This window comes from Zootoca vivipara, chromosome 2 (assembly GCF_963506605.1).
Source record: "Zootoca vivipara chromosome 2, rZooViv1.1, whole genome shotgun sequence".
NCBI lineage: Eukaryota > Metazoa > Chordata > Lepidosauria > Squamata > Lacertidae > Zootoca > Zootoca vivipara.
This window is the reverse complement of record NC_083277.1, coordinates 12,615,079-12,634,907: the sequence shown is the minus strand read 5'-3', so window position 1 is coordinate 12,634,907 and position 19,829 is coordinate 12,615,079. Positions and strand designations below refer to the sequence as shown.

The 19,829-nt window shown below is 47.7% G+C and overlaps 1 protein-coding gene across 1 annotated transcript in view; it reads right to left on the bottom strand.

Moving 5' to 3' along the window:
- The window catches only part of LOC118080127 (uncharacterized), a 73,717-nt gene extending 66,253 nt beyond the window's left edge, over positions 1 to 7,464 (bottom strand). Inside the window, exons 1-5 of the mRNA XM_060270989.1 lie at positions 7,240 to 7,464; positions 5,112 to 5,348; positions 3,682 to 3,867; positions 2,876 to 3,049; positions 1,598 to 1,711 (exon numbers count right to left, since the gene is read on the bottom strand). Of these exons, the coding sequence (XP_060126972.1) occupies positions 1,598 to 1,711; positions 2,876 to 3,049; positions 3,682 to 3,867; positions 5,112 to 5,348; positions 7,240 to 7,285 (757 nt within the window). The 5' untranslated portion in view covers positions 7,286 to 7,464. The remainder of the gene's footprint in view (positions 1 to 1,597; positions 1,712 to 2,875; positions 3,050 to 3,681; positions 3,868 to 5,111; positions 5,349 to 7,239) is intronic.
- Between the last annotated feature and the right edge of the window lie 12,365 nt (positions 7,465 to 19,829).

The following is a 19,829-nucleotide window of genomic DNA, read 5'->3' as shown; positions in this document are numbered from 1 at the left end:
CATGGCACTGGTGGAGAAGAGTTTACTCTTCTTTCCAAGCTGTAGTTTCGATCCAAATCTGGGGCTCCTGGGGCTGCTATTTTAAAACACACATACCGGTAGCTGTAAGAATGCAAAGGTAAAGGTAAAGGTACCCCTGACCATTAGGTCTAGTCGCGGACGACTCTGGGGTTGCAGCGCTCATCTCGCTTTACTGGCCAAGGGAGCCGGCGTACAGCTTCCGGGTCATGTGGCCAGCATGACTAAACCGCTTCTGGTGAACCAGAGCAGCGCACGGAAACACTGTTTACCTTCCCGCCAGAAGGTAAAGGGTAAAGGGGCGCCTGACCATCAGGTCCAGTCGTGTCCAACTCTGGGGTTGCGGCGCTCATCTCGCTCTATAGGCCGAGGAAGCCGACGTTTGTCCGCAGACAGCTTCCGGGTCATGTGGCCAGCATGACAAAGCTGCTTCTGGCGAACCAGAGCAGTGCACGGAAACGCCGTTTGCCTTCCCGCCGGAGCGGTCCCTATTTATCTACTTGCATTTTGATGTGCTTTCGAACCTTCCCGCCAGATTGGTACCTATTTAACCACTTGCACTTTGGCATGCTTTCGAACTGCTAGGTTGGCAGGAGCTGGGACCGAGTAACAGGAGCTCACCCCGTCACGGGGATTCAAACCACCGACCTTCCGATTGGCAAGCCCTAGGCTCAGTGGTTTAGATCACAGCACCACCTGCGTCCCAGTAAGAATGCAAAAATGCATGTAATAGGATGTGCAGTTTGTCCCTGAAAGTAAGTTTGGGGGTGATGTGCCTGGCGTGAACTCCAATGAAGCCCTGATGGTGCCTCTCCTGGCAAAAATGAACCCCAGACGCAAGCAGAGGCTTGCCATAAAAATATGCTACATTTATTTTATTCGGAAGGTTTCTAGCTTGCTTTCCGCTAAAAATAATCCCAGCTGGGGTACTATTGCACAAATCATAAAACTATCCAGACCTGCCCAACTTCTCCTGACTTGGATAAAATGGAGGATTGCAGCTGCGAGTCATCAGCAAAGTGGTGACATTTCACACCAAAGTATATCATGGGGAGAATAGCATGGGGAACTTTGTCAAAAGCCATAATAATAATAATAATAATAATAATAATAATAATAATAATAATTTATTATTTATACCCCGCCCATCTGGCCGGGTTCCCCCAGCCACTCTGGGCGGCTTCCAACAAAACAGAAATTCTAAAATACAGAAATCCATCAAACATTAAAATACAGAAATCCATCAAACACTAAAAGCCTCCCTAAACAGGGCTGCCTTGAGATGCCTTCTAAAGGTCTGGTAATTGTTGTTCTCTTTGACCTCTAGTGGGAGGGCATTCCACAGGGTGGGTGCCACTACCGAGAAATCAAGATACACTGAAATCAAGATACACTAGGTCCACAGCTTTCCCCTAATCCACAGCAAGCCTGCAATTCTTAACAAACTAGCCGATAAGGATTGAGAAGGCTGATGGAAATAACCCCACGGAAAGCACCCCTTTAAAATAACATGTGACTCTCTGTCTCTGCTCCGAGTCCCAGCTTGGCCTACAGAAACTACATCGGGGCTCAGACTCGCCTGCAGTGGTCCCAGATGGGTCAGGACCAGAAGACGACACATCGCTCAAAACTTCAGTAAACGAGGCTCCAAATTCAGCTCTGACGTCTTCAGCCCTATCGTAAGAATAGGGGGCTGTAAGGAAAGAGAAAAAGGGTTTGGGGGTGCTTTCTGTCACTGCGAGACAAGACGGCAAAGGAGTCGAGACTCGTTCTCCAAAAGGGAGGTAGGGTGTAAGTAATATAGAAAGAGCATAGACAGAGCCTGCCCTGCCATGCACAGGAAATCACATTACAATGAATTAGACCAGTGGCTTTCAACCTTTCCAAGTCCACAGCTCCCTTGACCAACCACATTCTTTCTGCGGCTCCCCTGTGGCTTCCCTTGCAGAAGATGGAGAGTGTTATGTATTCAGTGGTCTGTGTTTGTCTGGACTAAGGCTTCTGAGCTCCTGTGTTCTGATTCACCAATCACAAAACATTTCAGGATTTGGGCCTCTGCCATTGGCCCTTCAACTCTGAGTCATGATTCGCAGCTTGGAAGTTTAGACAGTGTTATGTACTGAGCTGAATCCTAGAACAATAGGATTCAGTATCAGCGGGAGCTACCCAATCCAACTCCAGGTGGAAGTGAATCCGCAACCTGATTGGCCTGCTGGAGCAGCCAATCAGGCAGCTGGCAGAAGCGAATCTGCTACCTGATTGGCCTGTAGGAGCAGCCAATCAGGCTGCAGGCAGAAGTCAATCCACAATATAATTGGCCCACAGGTGTAGCCCTGAAGTAGCCAATCACGCAAGGCCCATTGTGTAAATAATGTATATAAGCAGATGGTTTTGGGAAAAGAGCCATTCTTCTTCTCCTTGATGACTATGAGCTGAATAAAGAGCATGAAATTCACTCTCGACTCCGAGTACATTTCAGACAGCCAATCACGTTGGGAGTGGCCCTGGCTTTCAGAAATGTATGTATAAGCAGTTGCATTGCCCCTGTTATCCAGTTATGGAGTTCAATAAAGGTTCTTTCTGTTACTGCTGTGTCTTGCCTCGTGGGATCCCACCTACACTTCAGAGGGAATATCCGGAAAAAGGGAATTCCAAAAACTAGGTAGCATTAAAGGTTTAACCACAAAAATGAAAAAAATTAAAGGAAGGCAAAAAGAAGGGATGCAGGGACATATGAAAGAAGAACAAGAGAAGTATATGAAGCAAATGCAAAAAGAATACAGGAAGCCAGGGGAGACAGAGGATGGTGTGTGTGTTTCTGTGTGTGTGTGTGTGTGTGTCTGTTTGTGATGCTTACCTCTACAACTTGGCTCAGCTCCTGACCATTCACCCTCTGGAGTGCAGACCCGCTGGGAAGACCCCACCAAGTCCAGACCACTCTGACACTGGAAGGAGACCCGGTCGCCAAGACGGTTGCGCCCCCCAGTAGCAATTGCCCCCGGCGGGATGGCAACGCTTGGGCAGTGCCCCGCTGCAGAGAGGACATGGGCATAAATGAGGGCAGAAACCCAGGATATGTGGAGTTACATATCATACGGCAAGCACCACCACCACCCCTCTGTGAACCACAAGCAAAGCGCATCTCCAACTGCATATCGGAGCAAATTCCACGGCCCAAAACCAACTATGAGCCAAACTACCTGTTATGTTAGTCACACCATTTGCCCTCAAGTTATTACAGGCAGTGGCGTAGGAAGCTGCCCGAGCAAGCCGTTTTTTTAAAAAGCCTCGCTCTGCAGCTTACTCGCTCACCTGCTAGGCGCGCACTTTGCTTTTTCCTGCTGGGGCAGAGGCGAGGGGTGGTCTTTAACCCTTTGCCCCCTGCTATAGCCTCAATCCACACTGCCCCCCTCCGCCTTCTATTTGTATGGAGGGGTGCTCTTCTTGGAGCAAATGGACAATCTCCACCCCCCATGTGCAAATAGCCAGCATACACAGACACACACACAGACACAGACACACACACACACAGACACACACACAGCTCAATTCTGCAACTTGTATACCGGTAAATTAGGCTATTTAGCGCAGAAGGTGTATGCATGGTTCATGTGCATGTGTGTGTGTGTGGTCGGGGTGGGAGAGGAGTATTTAGGCATATACCTCCGTCGTCACAAACCGGAGAAGTTCCATTCCAGCGTCCATTGGGCAGGCAGTGCCGCCTGGAGGAACCCAGGAGCTGGTACCCATCCGAACACTCAAAGCTGAGGATGCCACCCACAGGATGCAAGCCTCGCCGTGGGCCAAAGGAGCCATTTTCAAAGGACCTCTGCGGAGGACAGCTTATCTCTGCAACGGAGGAAGGACAAGGAACAAGCACATGGAACAAGGCTGTCGAGGCCCAGAATCCAAAAGAATGCCAGACCAGGCAGATTCCACATTAGCGTCAATTATCCTTTTGCAATTACCAGGTACAACTGATAGCTGGAGATATCCCCTCTCCTTTCACAGACGCTTCCAAAAAGGAGTAATGTGGGGCCTTTGCCCCATGACAATTCCTGGGTGTTGCATTCTGGGATACCTCAAGAAATGCCATCTCTCGCTCAATCGACTTTAACAGTTATGGCTTCCTCCTGAGGATTCTGGGAACTGTTGTTTACCTCCCACAGAGCACTATGATTCCAAACACCCTTAACAAATGACAGTTCCAGGATTTTTTTTTGGGGGGGGGGACCCTGTTTAAAGTGGTATAATAGTGAAAAATAAGATGTGTAAGTGTCCCTACATTTTGGTTCTGGACCAATCCACCACCTTCTCCAACCCCACACACTAGCACCCAGTTCCCGGCAGATTAAAGGTAAAGGTACCCCTGACCTTTAGGTCCAGTCGCGGACGACACTGGGGTTGTGGTGCTCATCTCGCTCTATAGGCCGAGGGAGCCGGCGTTTGTCCGCAGACAGCTTCCGGGTCATGTGGCCAGCATGACTAAGCCGCCTCTGGCGAACCAGAGCAGCGCACGGAAACGCCGTTTACCCTCCCACCGGAGCGGTAGCTATTTATCTACTGTATTTGCACTTTGACGTGCTTTTGAACTGCTAGGTGGGCAGTAGATTAAGCCCAAGGAAATGCAGCCCTCTCTAAGGGGCAATAACATATACATAGCTGCCAAGTCTCCCGTATTCCCCGGGAAACCCCCGTTTTTCCGGCTGTCCCCAGCCGAAAAAAAGGATTTTTTTTGTTTTCCCCCAGTTTATTCTGGCGTGGTGGCCATTTTGGAACTGGGCGGAGCATGCTCAGAAGCGACTTTTGATGCTGCTTTGCCCAGTTCCAAAATGGCTGCAGCGCAACTTCTGGTGCGGCGGCCATTTTGGAACAGGGCAGAGCAGCATCAAAAGTAGCTTCTGAGCATGCTCCGCCCAGTTCCAAAATGGCGGCAGCGCTACTTCCGGCCTGCTACTTCCGGTCCAGTCCCTTATTTCTCAGGCCGGAACTTGGCAGCTATGAACATATACCGGAGCAATAACAGGCTTCTATCTGATTACTCCATGAGCCCTCTCCAGAGAACCCCAAAGTAGCCAGCAACGCTCACTTACTTCGACACTGTGCTTGGCTGAGGGGGCTTTTGCTTGAGGAACGCATCGGAGTCCACTTCCCGTCTGATTGGCAGATCCGGCTTCGGGTTGGATACGGGTAGCTGCCATCCGGGCAGGAATAAGTGAGGATACTTCCTGGGCGAAACCCGTCTGAGAGTGACACGGTGCCACCTCGGACAGACACAGACTCTGGGCACGATGGAGTTGCACCGAGGGCCGGTTCTTGTGTAGCTACGGCTGTGAAGGATAGGAAATGGGCATCAGCTGCCTGGATTTAAAACCGCTTCAGAATCCCGACCCTCCGTCAGTACGCACTTTGAACCTGGAGTCAGTATTGCTCCTGAATTTTCGCGTTGGGGCTTCAGCCTTCGAAGCTGTTAGGAAGAGCTGTCTCAGATCAAAACACAGGTCCCCCAGACTTACAGGGATATTCCTGCTGTTGTTTTGACAGAAGGGAGCATTCAGAGAAGGGATTCTGCAGAGAAGTGCGGCTCAATGCGTTTTGCCACTAGTTCTGTTATGGTACAGGCATAGACCAACCCAACTGACTACCGTTCCCAGATCTTTCTGCACTTTGTCCACACTGGAAAAGAGGCACCTGTTTTGTCAAAGCTATCTCAACTTTCAAAGCTTAGTAGTTTCATGTTTGTGTATCAAATTTTAGGTTTCTTGGCAATTTTATGTACCAATATTACAGCATTAGTTTGCCAATCGATGGTGCACTCTTCTATCGTCTCTTGAGATGGACAGATGCCAATAACAACAGGGGTTTTTTTTGACAGTTTGATGTACTGAGAAAATTAGTTTGCCAATTAGTGCAGTACTAGACTTTTGATCGCCTAGAATAGTGCATTTGAAATGAGCTGCAAAAACAAACAAATAAAAACGAATCGAGGGTGCCAATTTGGGTTGCCCTGTTGTTGTGGCTCTCTTTTCAGTAAAGGAAGCATATTTACTGGTCAGACTTGGGCTGTGCACACACCACACATTTAAGGCACATCCCCCCCCCAAAAGAATCCTGGGGTCTATAGTTTATTAAGGGTGCTGGGAATTGTAGTTCTGTGAAGGATACTCTGCAGTTCCCAAGATTCATTGGGGAAGGATGTGTGATTTAAATGTATAGTGTGCACACAGTCTAAATCTAACTCTACCAATAATAATCTTATTGTTTATACCACACCCACTCTGAGCGCCTTGCAGCATATACTGTATAAAACATAGTAAAACATCAAACATTAAAAACTTCCCGATACAGGGTTGCCTGCAGATGTCTTCTAAAAGATGTACAGTAGTTCTTTATCTCCTTGACATCTGATGGGAGGGCATTCCACAGGGCGGGTGCCACTACCAAGAAGGCCCTCTGCCTAGTTCCCTGTAGCTTTGCTTCTTGCAGTGAGGGAACCTCCAGAAGGCCCTCGGAGCTGGACATTAGTGTCCAGGCTGAACAATGGGGGTGGAGAGAGACGCTCCTTCAGGTATAACTTCAAAGCACATTTCCGCCCTCAAAGCATTCTGGGCACTGTAGTTTGTTGATTTAAGGGTTGCTAGGAATTCAACTGTACCTCTGTGAGGGGTGAATTACGATGCCCAGAATTCTGTGAGGGAAAGAGTGTGCTTTGAATGCGCTTTAAAGGTATAGCCTCCACAGAAGTGCCATTGAATTCAGGGGGAGGGAGACTTCAGAGCAAATAAATGGAGATTTGCTTTGTAGAAAGAAAGAAAGAAAAAAAGAGTGGGAAAAGGAGAAAAACTGAAAGCAGCCAAAGTCCATTTGAAAAGCAGGGGCAGCAAGGAATAAAAGACGCTAGAAAGAGAAAAAAGCTTTTATTGTTGTCGATTTATTAACCACCTCTAAAAGCACCGCAATGAACAAAAACAGTTAAAAATGTGAAAGCAAGGAATATATTTTAAGCCTTTGGAGAAAGTGAGCCTTTGGAGAAAGAGAGCTTTTAAAGGAAAGAACATCAGGAAATATGGGATAAAAAAAAAAGATGGATTAGGGAAAACCCCAGGTTAAAAAAATGAGGAATTATTTTAAAGAAGACAGAAATGACGGGGGGGTGGGCGACAGCCTCTGACCCCCGTCTCTTTCTCCCTCCCGCGCCCCATTGCCAGTGCCACCCCCTACCTGACAAGAGGGCGAGGAGGGCGACGAGGAGGAGAGACGCCGTCATGGTGCAGCCGCGTCCGAGGAGTCCCCTCCTGCCTCCCAGACAAGCGCTGCAGACCGGGAAATCCCCGCTGGTGCCCTAACGCTCCTGCGGCTGCCGGGAAACGTCCCGATCACTTTCGGACCCGCCTTCAGAGTGAGGAGAAAGGGGGAATTGAGCAAGATCGCCGAAAGCTGCTACTCCCGGGCGCGATCGTAATGCCTGTGGTTGGCTTGATTCCTCTTCCTCATTCTCCATCACCGTCTTCAGGTTTATACTTATATGCCGCTGCTGTTCCTAACGACGCTCAAGGCCAGGAAAGAGGCACAGACCTGCAGGCACATGTTCTATAGTAGCTGAAGCCCATAATTCGCAAACTCACGAAAACATCAAGGGTAATATAAGGTTACCAAGGTTATAAAGGGTCAGACAGTACAATACTCCTAAACATTTTGTGAATCTTTTTCTTTGGTCCATTTACTGTATTTATTTCCCCCGATTTGAACTATAAAATGGTGATTTTCTTGAGTACCCCTAAACATTTTTAAAGAAAATAAACAAATAAACACTGGACTTAGACATCGCTGGGATTCAGCCTTCAGAAACAGGGTCCGGCAGAAATCACTGATATTCCCAGGAAAATCAGCGTTTGTTGAGATTTTGTCCAAAAAAAGTCCAACAACTTTTGTGTCCGGATTTCCACTTTTTGAAATATGGCAACCCTAACATAATTTTATTATTTGTACCCCATCCCTCTGACTGGGTTGCCGCAGCCGCTCTGGGAAGCTTCCAACATATATGAAAGCATAATAAAGCATTAAACATTAAAAGCTTCCCTATACAGGGCTGCATTCAGAATACGGTTGCCATAAATGCAAAGGGATTGTCCTTGTTTCGCGCCTCTTCTTTCCTCCTGGCAGCAGTGTTTCTGTGCTCCTAAATGAGTGCTTGACAGATGTAAATCCAACAGGTGTAGCCTTTTCTGTGGGATGGTTCAGAGACAAAGGTGCCATGCCCTGTTTTGTTTCTGCTAGCGTTAGCATTTTGGAAGATGCAAGACCTTGTTGCTGCACCGGAGCATCTCAGCAAGAGCAAGCTACGTGAGCTGTGCATCGGTCAACTATGGAACTCACTGCCACAGGACGCAGTGACTGGGGTGGTTTTAAAAGAGGGTTTTAAACCTGCTTGCAGGTTTCCCACAGGCATGCTGTTGGTCACTGTAAGAAAAGGATGCTGGACTAGATGGGCCATTGGCCTGACCCAGCCCAGGGCTCCTCTCATGCTCACTGTGGTTAAATGCAGAAGCAGCCCACTCCATACCTTTAAAAGCACAGCCCACTTCCCAAGATTGCTAGGACCTGTAGTTTGTTAAGGGTGCGGGGAACTGTAGCTCTTTGAGAGGTAAACTACAGTTCCCAGGATTATTGGTGGGCTGGGGTTGGGACGTGCTTTAAACCCAGGAGCTGCAGTTTGCGTACACACGTGCTAAATCCTGTCTGTGGTGCCTACCCTCATCCCCAATAAAGAGTCAGGAGTCAGGAATATGGATTAAAATTGGCCACAACTTTTATTGAATTCAAACGTGGGAAACTTGGCTCAGGCCTTGGCAGGTAACCCTCTCAGCCCCTGTGGCTGAGGATTTGCAGGTTGACGGGGCCCGAGAGAGGGGACTGTAAAGCGCAAACTTACACAGCATGCCCTCCTCTGACCCCATCTGGGAGTTTGACCTACAAGCCGCTGCTCCAGGGCCAGGGACTCCCGATTTTTGCCCTTTTTAGTTGGGCCCCTGCAACGCCGCCGCATGAAGATAGACAAAGGAAACCTTGCCAAGGCCTAAAAACCGCCAAAGTTGTGACGAATTGCTGCGGGGAAGGCGAAACCTGCCAATGCAGGGAAATTCCTTCCCGGTCCTGAATACAGCAACCAACTATGCCGCAGCAGCGCCCGCTCACCTGTAACGCAAAACGTTATGCTGTAAAGAAAACACTGTTAGCCTGATGATCGCTGCCTTAGGAAGGAATTTTTAATTATTATTGTTATTATTATTTGGAAAGAAGAAAGTTAACGGAAACACTGTTAACCCGGTGATCGCTGACCTAGGAAGGAAATTACAAAAGGCAATTAAATGAGGGAGGGAGGGCGGGTGACTGGAACAGGAAGAAGGACAAAGAGGCTTCCCCACGGTGCTCCTGTCCCTTTTCTTTGGCCTTACTCCCGCCCCCACCGGCCAGGTGCCCTTTGTCTTTACTGGCCGGGTGGCAGGTCATAGGCCCGACGCAGCCAGGTAGGCGTCACCAGCCAGGTAAGCCCCGCACGGTGTCGCAAACCTCGCCCACCTGAGGGGAGGGGTGAGGGCGGATATTGCGTACACACGTGCTAAATCCTGTCTGTGGTGCCTACCCTCATCCCCAATAAAGAGTCAGGAGTCAGGAATATGGATTAAAATTGGCCACAACTTTTATTGAATTCAAACGTGGGAAACTTGGCTCAGGCCTTGGCAGGTAACCCTCTCAGCCCCTGTGGCTGAGGATTTGCAGGTTGACGGGGCCCGAGAGAGGGGACTGTAAAGCGCAAACTTACACAGCATGCCCTCCTCTGACCCCATCTGGGAGTTTGACCTACAAGCCGCTGCTCCAGGGCCAGGGACTCCCGATTTTTGCCCTTTTTAGTTGGGCCCCTGCAACGCCGCCGCATGAAGATAGACAAAGGAAACCTTGCCAAGGCCTAAAAACCGCCACCCGAGGCCCTTAAGGGGCCTCGCCGCCAAGTCCCACGACCGAGTGACCATAACCCGTACTCTGACATCCGAGCCTAACGCCCACCCGGTCCAAGAGGGCCTGCCGCAAGTCATCTAGCCAGAGGTCATTTCCGCGCGGGGTCAAATGCACCCCATCGGCCCTGAAAATGTCCCTCGCGTCCACCCTAATGGCGGGGTGTGGGATAGAGAACCCCCCAATTTTTTGCATGGTGTTGCGCATTGCTCTGTTAATTTTTTGGACCGCATAATTAATGCGAGAAGGATTGGAAACCCCCCTCCAAGACAGGCGGGGGATTAGATAGGACCAGCCTATTGCCATTGATGGGTACAAGGTGTGGAGCCTCTCCATATCAGCCTTTGCAGCAAGGGTAAGGGCAATGCCTTTTTGCTCGACCAAATCATTTTCTCCCAGGTGCACCACCAGAACTCCCGGGGGGCCATGCATCGCTGCAGCCTTACTAACCGTGGGCATCATGGCAGACCACCGCATGCCCCGGTGGCCCATCCAATAAACACGTACCTTGGGGTGAATGTTGAGGTGATGGCCCCCTGTTTTTTGCCAGGCATGCTCCGCTGCCCAATGTACAAAGCTGTGCCCTACCACCCAGATCTTCGTGACGGGCAAACCTGCAAGAAAATTAAATTGAAAGCGTTAAGGAAGAGGAGCCGGGGCGAATGTAGCTTTTGTATGCCTCTGAGCGCCAACGACCTAATGTCTTGATGCGCGCTGGGTCCCAACCCTGGATTGCTGCTGAGGTGGCAGCCCCGATTCGGAAGGAATGCCCCGAGTATCCTAGGGGATCCGCTCCACAAGCTGCTAAGACTTTGCGCAAGACTGCTGTAAACTGAAACCGCGATAAAGGCCGCATGTTAGCATGAATAAGAAAAGGCCCCCTGCATTTTGGCCGAACCCTGAAAAAACTGCGTGAGTCCCTATAGGGGCAGGCACCCTCTCGCCCTGTTGGGGCAAGTGTCAATGTGACACCCCTCTGCAGCTGATCTGTTTTGGATGACCGAATTTTGACGTTGACAGCGTCCCCGGAGAACTTGACATCTGAATCACTCAAGCCTGCTTGAGATGCCCCAGCTGCCAGACACTCTCCGATATGCAGAGCCCCAAAGAAGGCCAGAGAGAATGCTGCTCGGAAGAGACGTGTCTCAAAATTAGACCAGCAAATTTCTGGCAACTTTTTCCAAATTAGATTCAAGATGTCGATGGTAATGGGCTTCCTGCCGTCCTGACGCGGAGGGATAATGCGACGCCAGCCCGCCAACAACTTTTTGACGTGAAATGTGTCGCATGGATCCGGCCAACGAAAGAATTTGCAAAAGAAGGATATGGCTGCCCTGTAAAGCAGCAGAGTTTTTATGGCCAGGCCCCTGTGCTTCAGAAGAACTAGGAATTGAAGAACTTCCCCTTCGGTTGCGCGCCGTGTTGTGGAGCCGCGAAAACGCCCAAAGGCGTCCCAGGCCCTGGAATAGGAACGCCTAGTGGAGGGGGCTAAGGCTGACAATACTCCCTGATTCACTTCTCGCTTCCAATCTCCCACAGTTCGTCTGGAAAAACGTCCGGGGTCTGGGCTGCATCCGGTGCTAGCTGGCGGAAACGCTCCATCTGGAAACGAGATAATGCGTCAGCAATATTGTTATTGAGACCAGGTATGAAACGGGCTGTGAAGGAAATATTTTACTTCAGGCAATCCAGTACAAACAGGCGCATCACCCTGATAACCCGGGCGGACTTAGGGGACAATCTGGAAATGATTCTTACCACCGCTTGATTGTCGGACCAGAAACATACCCTGGAATTTGCGAAACAGGTTCCCCAGAGGCGTATGGCAACTAGAATAGGGAAGAACTCAAGAAAGGTTAGATCGCGAGTGATGCCCGCTGTATGCCAGGCGGGCGGCCACGGGTGTGCGCACCAGCGGCCCCTGAAGAATACGCCAAACCCATGGCGGCCAGAAGCATCCGAATGGACCTGGAGTTCAATGCCTGGGTCGACGACCTCTTGCCAGAATGAGACCCCATTATAGTCCCGCAGGAAAGCGAGCCAAATCTTTATATCTTCCTTTATCTGCCTTGTCACCCTTATGTGATGGTGAGGGGCAACCCCCCCGGCTGTTAGACGTGCCAGACGAGCACAGAATGCTCGGCCCGGTGCGACCACCCTACAAGCGAAATTGAGATGGCCCATTAGCGATTGGACCTGGCGAAGGGTGGTCTTTCTGGCCCGTAACATTGATTCCAATAGCACTTTCAAGGAATCAAGTTTTGCCTGGGGGAGACGTGAGGACTGCTGATGAGTGTCGAGTTCAATACCCAAGTAGGTGAGAACCGTAGAAGGGCCTTCCGTCTTATCGGCGGCCAACGGTATGCCAAATTCCGCCGCCAGGCGCATGAAACCATCTAAGACCCGGGTGCAGGTGGGGGTATTAGGGGGCCCCATTATCAGAAAGTCATCTAAGTAATGTGACACATAAGGGGAGCCAGAGCTTGTTTTGATGGCCCACTCAATGAATGTGCTAAAGGCCTCGAAGGCCGCACAGGCCACAGAACATCCCATAGGCATGGCCTTATCAAAGAACCAGCTGTTATTGAATTTAAATCCCAAGAGCCAAAAATCCTCTGGGTGAACTGGTAGCAGCCGGAAGGCTGACTCAATATCACATTTTGCTAATAGGGCCCCCGGGCCCAGTTCTCTAATCATTTTAATAGCCACATCCAAAGACGCATATTTTACCGAGCAATATTCCCGTGGTATGGCAGCATTTACAGACCCACCCCTAGGATAAGACAAATTGTGAATCATGCGGAACTCACCCGGGGTTTTCTTGGGCACTATGCCCAGCGGGGAAACTATAAATTTTTTAAACGGGGGGGCAGGAAAAGGGCCCGCTATCCTGCCCAGACGCAGCTCCTTCTCGATTTTGTTGGCCACAACCAAGGGCATTTCCCTTACTGCCTTCTGATTGGGAGGGGTTCTAGATACCGGTGGACTGGAAATTGGAATGCGAAAACCGTGGCGAAATCCGGCTTCCAGGTAGGTGGCCGCCGTCCTGTTGGGATAAGCTTGCAGGAAAGGTAACATTGCTGCCAAGGAAACCGGGGTCGGGGCCAGGGTGGAGAAAACCTCACTTCTTAGAGCTGGCCTTAGCCTGTTGGGTTCCTGAGGTGGAGGCTCCTGAATCTCTTTTAGCGTCACTGAATGTGCTCCCTGAACCCGTCTTCCGAAAGCCACGAAAAGGCAGCCTGGCACGAAAACACTTAGCACGTGGGTGTGAACCGCCACAACGCTCGCACGCGTGGTCAAAGCGGCAACTATCCCTGCTACACTGTCCATTGTTGTACTCCCAGCACGCAGATGTAACCACCCTCTCCTGCGGCTGCCGGGAAACGTCCCGATCACTTTCGGACCCGCCTTCAGAGTGAGGAGAAAGGGGGAATTGAGCAAGATCGCCGAAAGCTGCTACTCCCGGGCGCGATCGTAATGCCTGTGGTTGGCTTGATTCCTCTTCCTCATTCTCCATCACCGTCTTCAGGTTTATACTTATATGCCGCTGCTGTTCCTAACGACGCTCAAGGCCAGGAAAGAGGCACAGACCTGCAGGCACATGTTCTATAGTAGCTGAAGCCCATAATTCGCAAACTCACGAAAACATCAAGGGTAATATAAGGTTACCAAGGTTATAAAGGGTCAGACAGTACAATACTCCTAAACATTTTGTGAATCTTTTTCTTTGGTCCATTTACTGTATTTATTTCCCCCGATTTGAACTATAAAATGGTGATTTTCTTGAGTACCCCTAAACATTTTTAAAGAAAATAAACAAATAAACACTGGACTTAGACATCGCTGGGATTCAGCCTTCAGAAACAGGGTCCGGCAGAAATCACTGATATTCCCAGGAAAATCAGCGTTTGTTGAGATTTTGTCCAAAAAAAGTCCAACAACTTTTGTGTCCGGATTTCCACTTTTTGAAATATGGCAACCCTAACATAATTTTATTATTTGTACCCCATCCCTCTGACTGGGTTGCCGCAGCCGCTCTGGGAAGCTTCCAACATATATGAAAGCATAATAAAGCATTAAACATTAAAAGCTTCCCTATACAGGGCTGCATTCAGAATACGGTTGCCATAAATGCAAAGGGATTGTCCTTGTTTCGCGCCTCTTCTTTCCTCCTGGCAGCAGTGTTTCTGTGCTCCTAAATGAGTGCTTGACAGATGTAAATCCAACAGGTGTAGCCTTTTCTGTGGGATGGTTCAGAGACAAAGGTGCCATGCCCTGTTTTGTTTCTGCTAGCGTTAGCATTTTGGAAGATGCAAGACCTTGTTGCTGCACCGGAGCATCTCAGCAAGAGCAAGCTACGTGAGCTGTGCATCGGTCAACTATGGAACTCACTGCCACAGGACGCAGTGACTGGGGTGGTTTTAAAAGAGGGTTTTAAACCTGCTTGCAGGTTTCCCACAGGCATGCTGTTGGTCACTGTAAGAAAAGGATGCTGGACTAGATGGGCCATTGGCCTGACCCAGCCCAGGGCTCCTCTCATGCTCACTGTGGTTAAATGCAGAAGCAGCCCACTCCATACCTTTAAAAGCACAGCCCACTTCCCAAGATTGCTAGGACCTGTAGTTTGTTAAGGGTGCGGGGAACTGTAGCTCTTTGAGAGGTAAACTACAGTTCCCAGGATTATTGGTGGGCTGGGGTTGGGACGTGCTTTAAACCCAGGAGCTGCAGTTTGTCTTCAGATTGCTGCAGTCATATTCCAAATGTTCTACTATCACACCCTAGTGGGCAAAGCTGGACCAGCTAACAGGCACAGGGCTGAGTCATATTTTCAGCTCAAGGGTTGCATTCCATTCCGGACAACCTTTCTGAGGGACGGCAGGAGAGAGGACAGCGGTGGTGGGTCTAGAAGGAAAACCGGGAGGAGCAACTTTACTTTGGCTTGGTTCTATACACTTCCCTCTCTGTCCTCCGTCCAGGCAAGCAATGGGCTTTGCCAGAGTTCAATGATGCATTCTGGACTGGCGAAACCACTCAAGGAGGAGGCATGTCTGTGGAGTGTCTCAAGGGCCAGACAGAGGGGCCTGGAGGGCCACATTTGCCTCTGTGGGCCTGAGATTCCCCTTTGATGGTGTTTCCTGCTTGGCAGGGGGTTGGACTGGATGGCCCTTGTGGTCTCTTCCAACTCTATGATTCCTTGGAGGCGGCAACTGAAAGAAGTCTATTGTGGAATCAATGGTACTCATCTATTGGTATAAAAATGGCAGCCTGTACTTCTGCTTCCCCCCCAAAAAAAATCACTCCAAATTTCCCTCTTAAGATGGAAAGTAAGCCAGGATTTCTGTTGGGGGGGGCAGGCTTTTTGTTGGGGGGGGCAGCAACTGGAAAGCACTGGCCTGCGAGAGCTCCAATTGGAGAACAGCCTCTACCAAAGGTGTCGTGGACTTTGAATACACTCAAACTCAGGACGAAAGGGAGAAATGTGCTTGGCACGCTTGGCAAACCCTCACCGTGATCAGCTCCCGCCCGGAAACCTAGGTCCTCACTGTGGAAGGACGTGTGGGTCCAGAATTGGCCTCCACTGTCATTTACGGACACTCAGTTAAAACCGTGTTCATGGAAGATCTTACTTGGCTGCAAGTGATCACCAAAGAAGAAGAGGAGAAGAGGCTGTTGATGGGCAGCTTCAGGGCCTTAGGGCTTTGGGTCTTTAAACAAGATTTAGACCAGGCAGCCATTCCAATAATAGGATTGTCCTCTGTAAAGTCAAATATATGGCCCCTACCACACAGCAGGGGAGGGGGAAAATATAGACCAGGGTAGTGATGCTAGAGGAGGAGGTGTTTAACATCATCCCCAGGCAATTTTCCGGATCTCAAGTCCCCCCTCCCCCTCCCCCAGCTGCTGTTAGCTTGGCATCAAGGGTTGGCATGTGGGGTGAGCCTAGTGGCAAGAGCCTCCCTGGATCTGCTACAGTGAGGAGGCAGGGGTGGAGGCATATGTAGGCTATCTTGCCCAAAGCTCCTCCAAAACCTGGAACCAACACTGCTAGCGAGGAATGTGGGGGGGGGATACTGGTGCCTAAAGACAGCCTAGTTTGGCACTTTTTGCCTTGTGCAGCTGGCATGAGGTGTGCTGCTGTGATGGCAAAACATGCCCTCTGCAAACACCCCCCTCCCCACTTTGATTTCCCGTAAATCTGTGTTATTTTTGCAAGTTTACTAAGGCAAGGGTCAAGGCTCTCTCCCAGCCTTCCCAGAATATCTTATCTTTCAAAGGGCCAGGATCTTCCCACCCGGGTAAAACCATTGGCCCTTCCCATTCTAGTTAGGCAAAAACGAATGATGTTGACATCTTTTAAATGTACTTTGTGGTTTTATTCTCTATTTTTATGCTGTTGTAAAAATTTTGCAGAGCTACACGGCCCTAGAATTAAGTGGATCCTCGACCCAGGAAGAGTCCAGGTATCCTGGCAAGCAGACAAAGTTTAAGCGTCTCCTGCCCACCAAATAACAGAGACCAAACCAGGACGTGCGAAGCAAGGCACTTTTATTTTTGCTGTTGCAACAGGGTCCTTCCTCTCACACAGGAGAACAAGGAAGGAACCCCAAACAAAGATGTCTTGCCCTTAAAAAGAAATTTGAAATTGGTTTCAGCCCACCCCCCAGAAGCATCATCCATATGTCACAGAAGGGGTGTAGCCCAAGACCCCCCTCCCTAGATTCATCATAGGTACATCATGAAAGGGGAGGTCTGGTGGCAGTAATCTGAGCAGTCTGGACCCTGCCCCCTGCCCCCAAAACCTAATCAACAAAATTGAGAGATATTTACATTTCCCTGTTTCCCAGCCAAGTTAATCACACCCTTTTGTCTGGCAGTCAGGTATCAGGATGCCAGGGATTATCACTTTAATTCCTGAGACAATGAGAAGGTTCCCCCCACCCCACTTCTTCCTTGCAGAGGAACACCTGGTCAGAGAGAGTCAAAATGGTGTCAGTCAGGCCTGTTTTCCTGTGCTGCTTCAGACATGTTTCTGTACATTCATGTACATGTTTTATGAACAATTATATATATATATATATATATATATATATATATATATATATATATATATATATGACCTCAAAATTCTTATAACAATTCCCCATTTGGGGCTATAATTTTTCTTAAAAATTGTTGCCCCACAAAAGAATAACCAGATGTGTTGTTTTAGTACTTTGGGAGAAGCATTTCTCAAAAATGGTCTATGTATTACACTTAACAGGATGGTCCACCATTATTGCCTGGAAAGTGCAGTTTGCTTGTTTACCCTTTTGTGTGTTCTCAGGTGTCAAAAGCTAGCTCTCCTCTGGTTGCACACCTCCATCGTGGCACAACAGCAACAATCCCTGGTGAATCCCCTTAGGGCTTTCATATTGACCATGTCGCCTGGCACTCACCATAGCTGCCACAGGTTTGGACATGTCATGAGAGAGATGCCTTTGCCTTGGGCTTTCTATGGGCCTTTATTATAGGCTCTGGCCTTGCACTGTAGGGAGTTGCCCAGTTGCTCTTAAAGGAAGAAAGCTACTTGCACCTTGGATACACTTGCCCAATTAGAACTGAAGCCAAATTAAAATTTATACAGCCCCATAAAACATGTCCAAATTAGTCAAATTTAACTCTAAAAGGGATCATTCCTGTTAAATCAAGACATAAATACCTTCATTTATCTGGTGTTTCATGGATCTTGGGGCTTATTCTTGGTAAAATGATTTAAAACAATCTAAAATTGTGTAAGAAGGCTGGCACACTGCAGAGTGCCAGGTGGGACAAGAAAACGTGGTCATAAGTTGATCTAATCTAAATACTGGACTATGCAATATCCTGATCCTTTAAAAGGCATACAATGCATGGCAATAATACAAAAAAAATACATTGGGACACTATACATTTTTTTTTTAAAAAAACCCAACAATTAAACACAAAATTGGTTCACCTCCCCCTCCTTGTGGAAATAACATACTGTCAGACATAGTTCAATGTTTCTGTCGAATATCACGCAACATAAAACCTAATAATTATATATCAGTTGTATGTCTTGAGGCCATCATGATCTTGAGACAATTCCGGCTGCTTTTAAATCCTAGGGCACAGAGTCTTGAGGTCAAGGAGAGAGAATGTCCTTGCAATTCACTTTCCCCCTTTGTCCCAAAGTCATTTGACACATTTCAGTATTCCTATATAACACATAATGCACAAAACCTTCAAATTATTAATTATACGCCATTTGTATATCTTGAGGCAATCAGGTGAACTTGAGATAATTCTTGCTGCTTTTGCATGTATCTCCAACAAGGGGGTTTTCTTGTCTGCCTTCGAGTCACTGGGAGGAAGTTAACAGTACTTCTATAACAGCACTTCTAAACCTTGCTGAAACGTTATAGCTTTCTAGGTCCTCCTTCTTAGGTTGTGATCAAAGAGATAAAATGTCAATTTGGTTTCCTGTAAAACATCCTTTTGAAAATAGGCCTGCAGGGGGTTGGGGCCTGAAGATATAATTAGTTAAAAAATAATAATGATAAATAGTCAAGAAAGGGGAGAATATTCTAGAAATTTCTTCTTGGGAAGCTGCAAATAATATAAGATCATAGTTATTTAATTACTGCTGTTATTGTCTACTCAGTCAGTTTAATTTACTTCACCTAGTTTGGCTGTGGAGGAAACAAAGGACAAAAATTTTGTTAATTAGGACACAATCGATAAGTTATTAACATTTTCCTTATGTGGTTCTGAATTCTCTTTGAGGTTCACGTATCTTGTTTGAAAGGGATTATTATTATTATTATTTACAGGAAAGAATGACTTAGATGCTACATTTGTATGTACAGAAAGAAAAAGTAGAAATACCCAAAAAAAAGATACAAAAATAAAACAAAATAAAATTTAGATTACCACTCACACAACAATTTTTACCTGGTTATTGTTAGAATAATTTCATAGACATAATGGAAAAACTGATATAATAAATGGAAGCAGATTATTTATAAGCTAAAGAGAAGCGCCAAAGAGAAATGAAATTACTGTTTGTATCTCCTCACTCCTCACTTTTTTTTTTTTTTTTTTTTTTGCTGTGGAAGAAAAGAATTGGCAAAACACTCAATCATTGCTACATTAGAAAAGGGAGGGTTATATTAACATAGGGTAATGCTTCGGGGTGAAATGCAAATGAGAGATAAGTATCCATCCTGAGTACCTGCTAGGAAAGAAATGGAGCCTTTTGTTTGCATAGTCTGTCAACTGGTAGACAGCAATTTTCTATGAATTTCCAAGTGTGGAGGGGGCTTGTTTAGGTGGCGTGCCCCCCCCCATTGGGAGATAATTTTGCATTAAGGTTCTGAAGGAATTTCTCCACACCCTGAATCTCAGTATTCTGCTGGAAAGGGAAAATTATTTCATGTGAAAATCAGTCAGGAAATGTTCCTAAAATGTACAGAGTTTTGCATGTTGAACTGGAATTGGCAGCTTCTAAACAGTTGATGGTTCTCAATGGTTCTTTATCTATTTATTTTTACATAAGGAAATTTAAATTTAAGTTTCATGTGCAAAGCATAACCTTGAACCTCTTAATTAATTTATAAACTACTCAAGAGACAGACTTATAGTAGTACTCTGCTATTTATACCTGTGGAAAGAATCTGGCATGTTAAGATTTTGAAACTTGGCAACCATTTAACTTTGATGGACCAGTAACATACATGAGGTTGTTTTCCCTCAGTGGTTCAAAGCTTTATATTAAGAAATTTGAATAATATTTCATG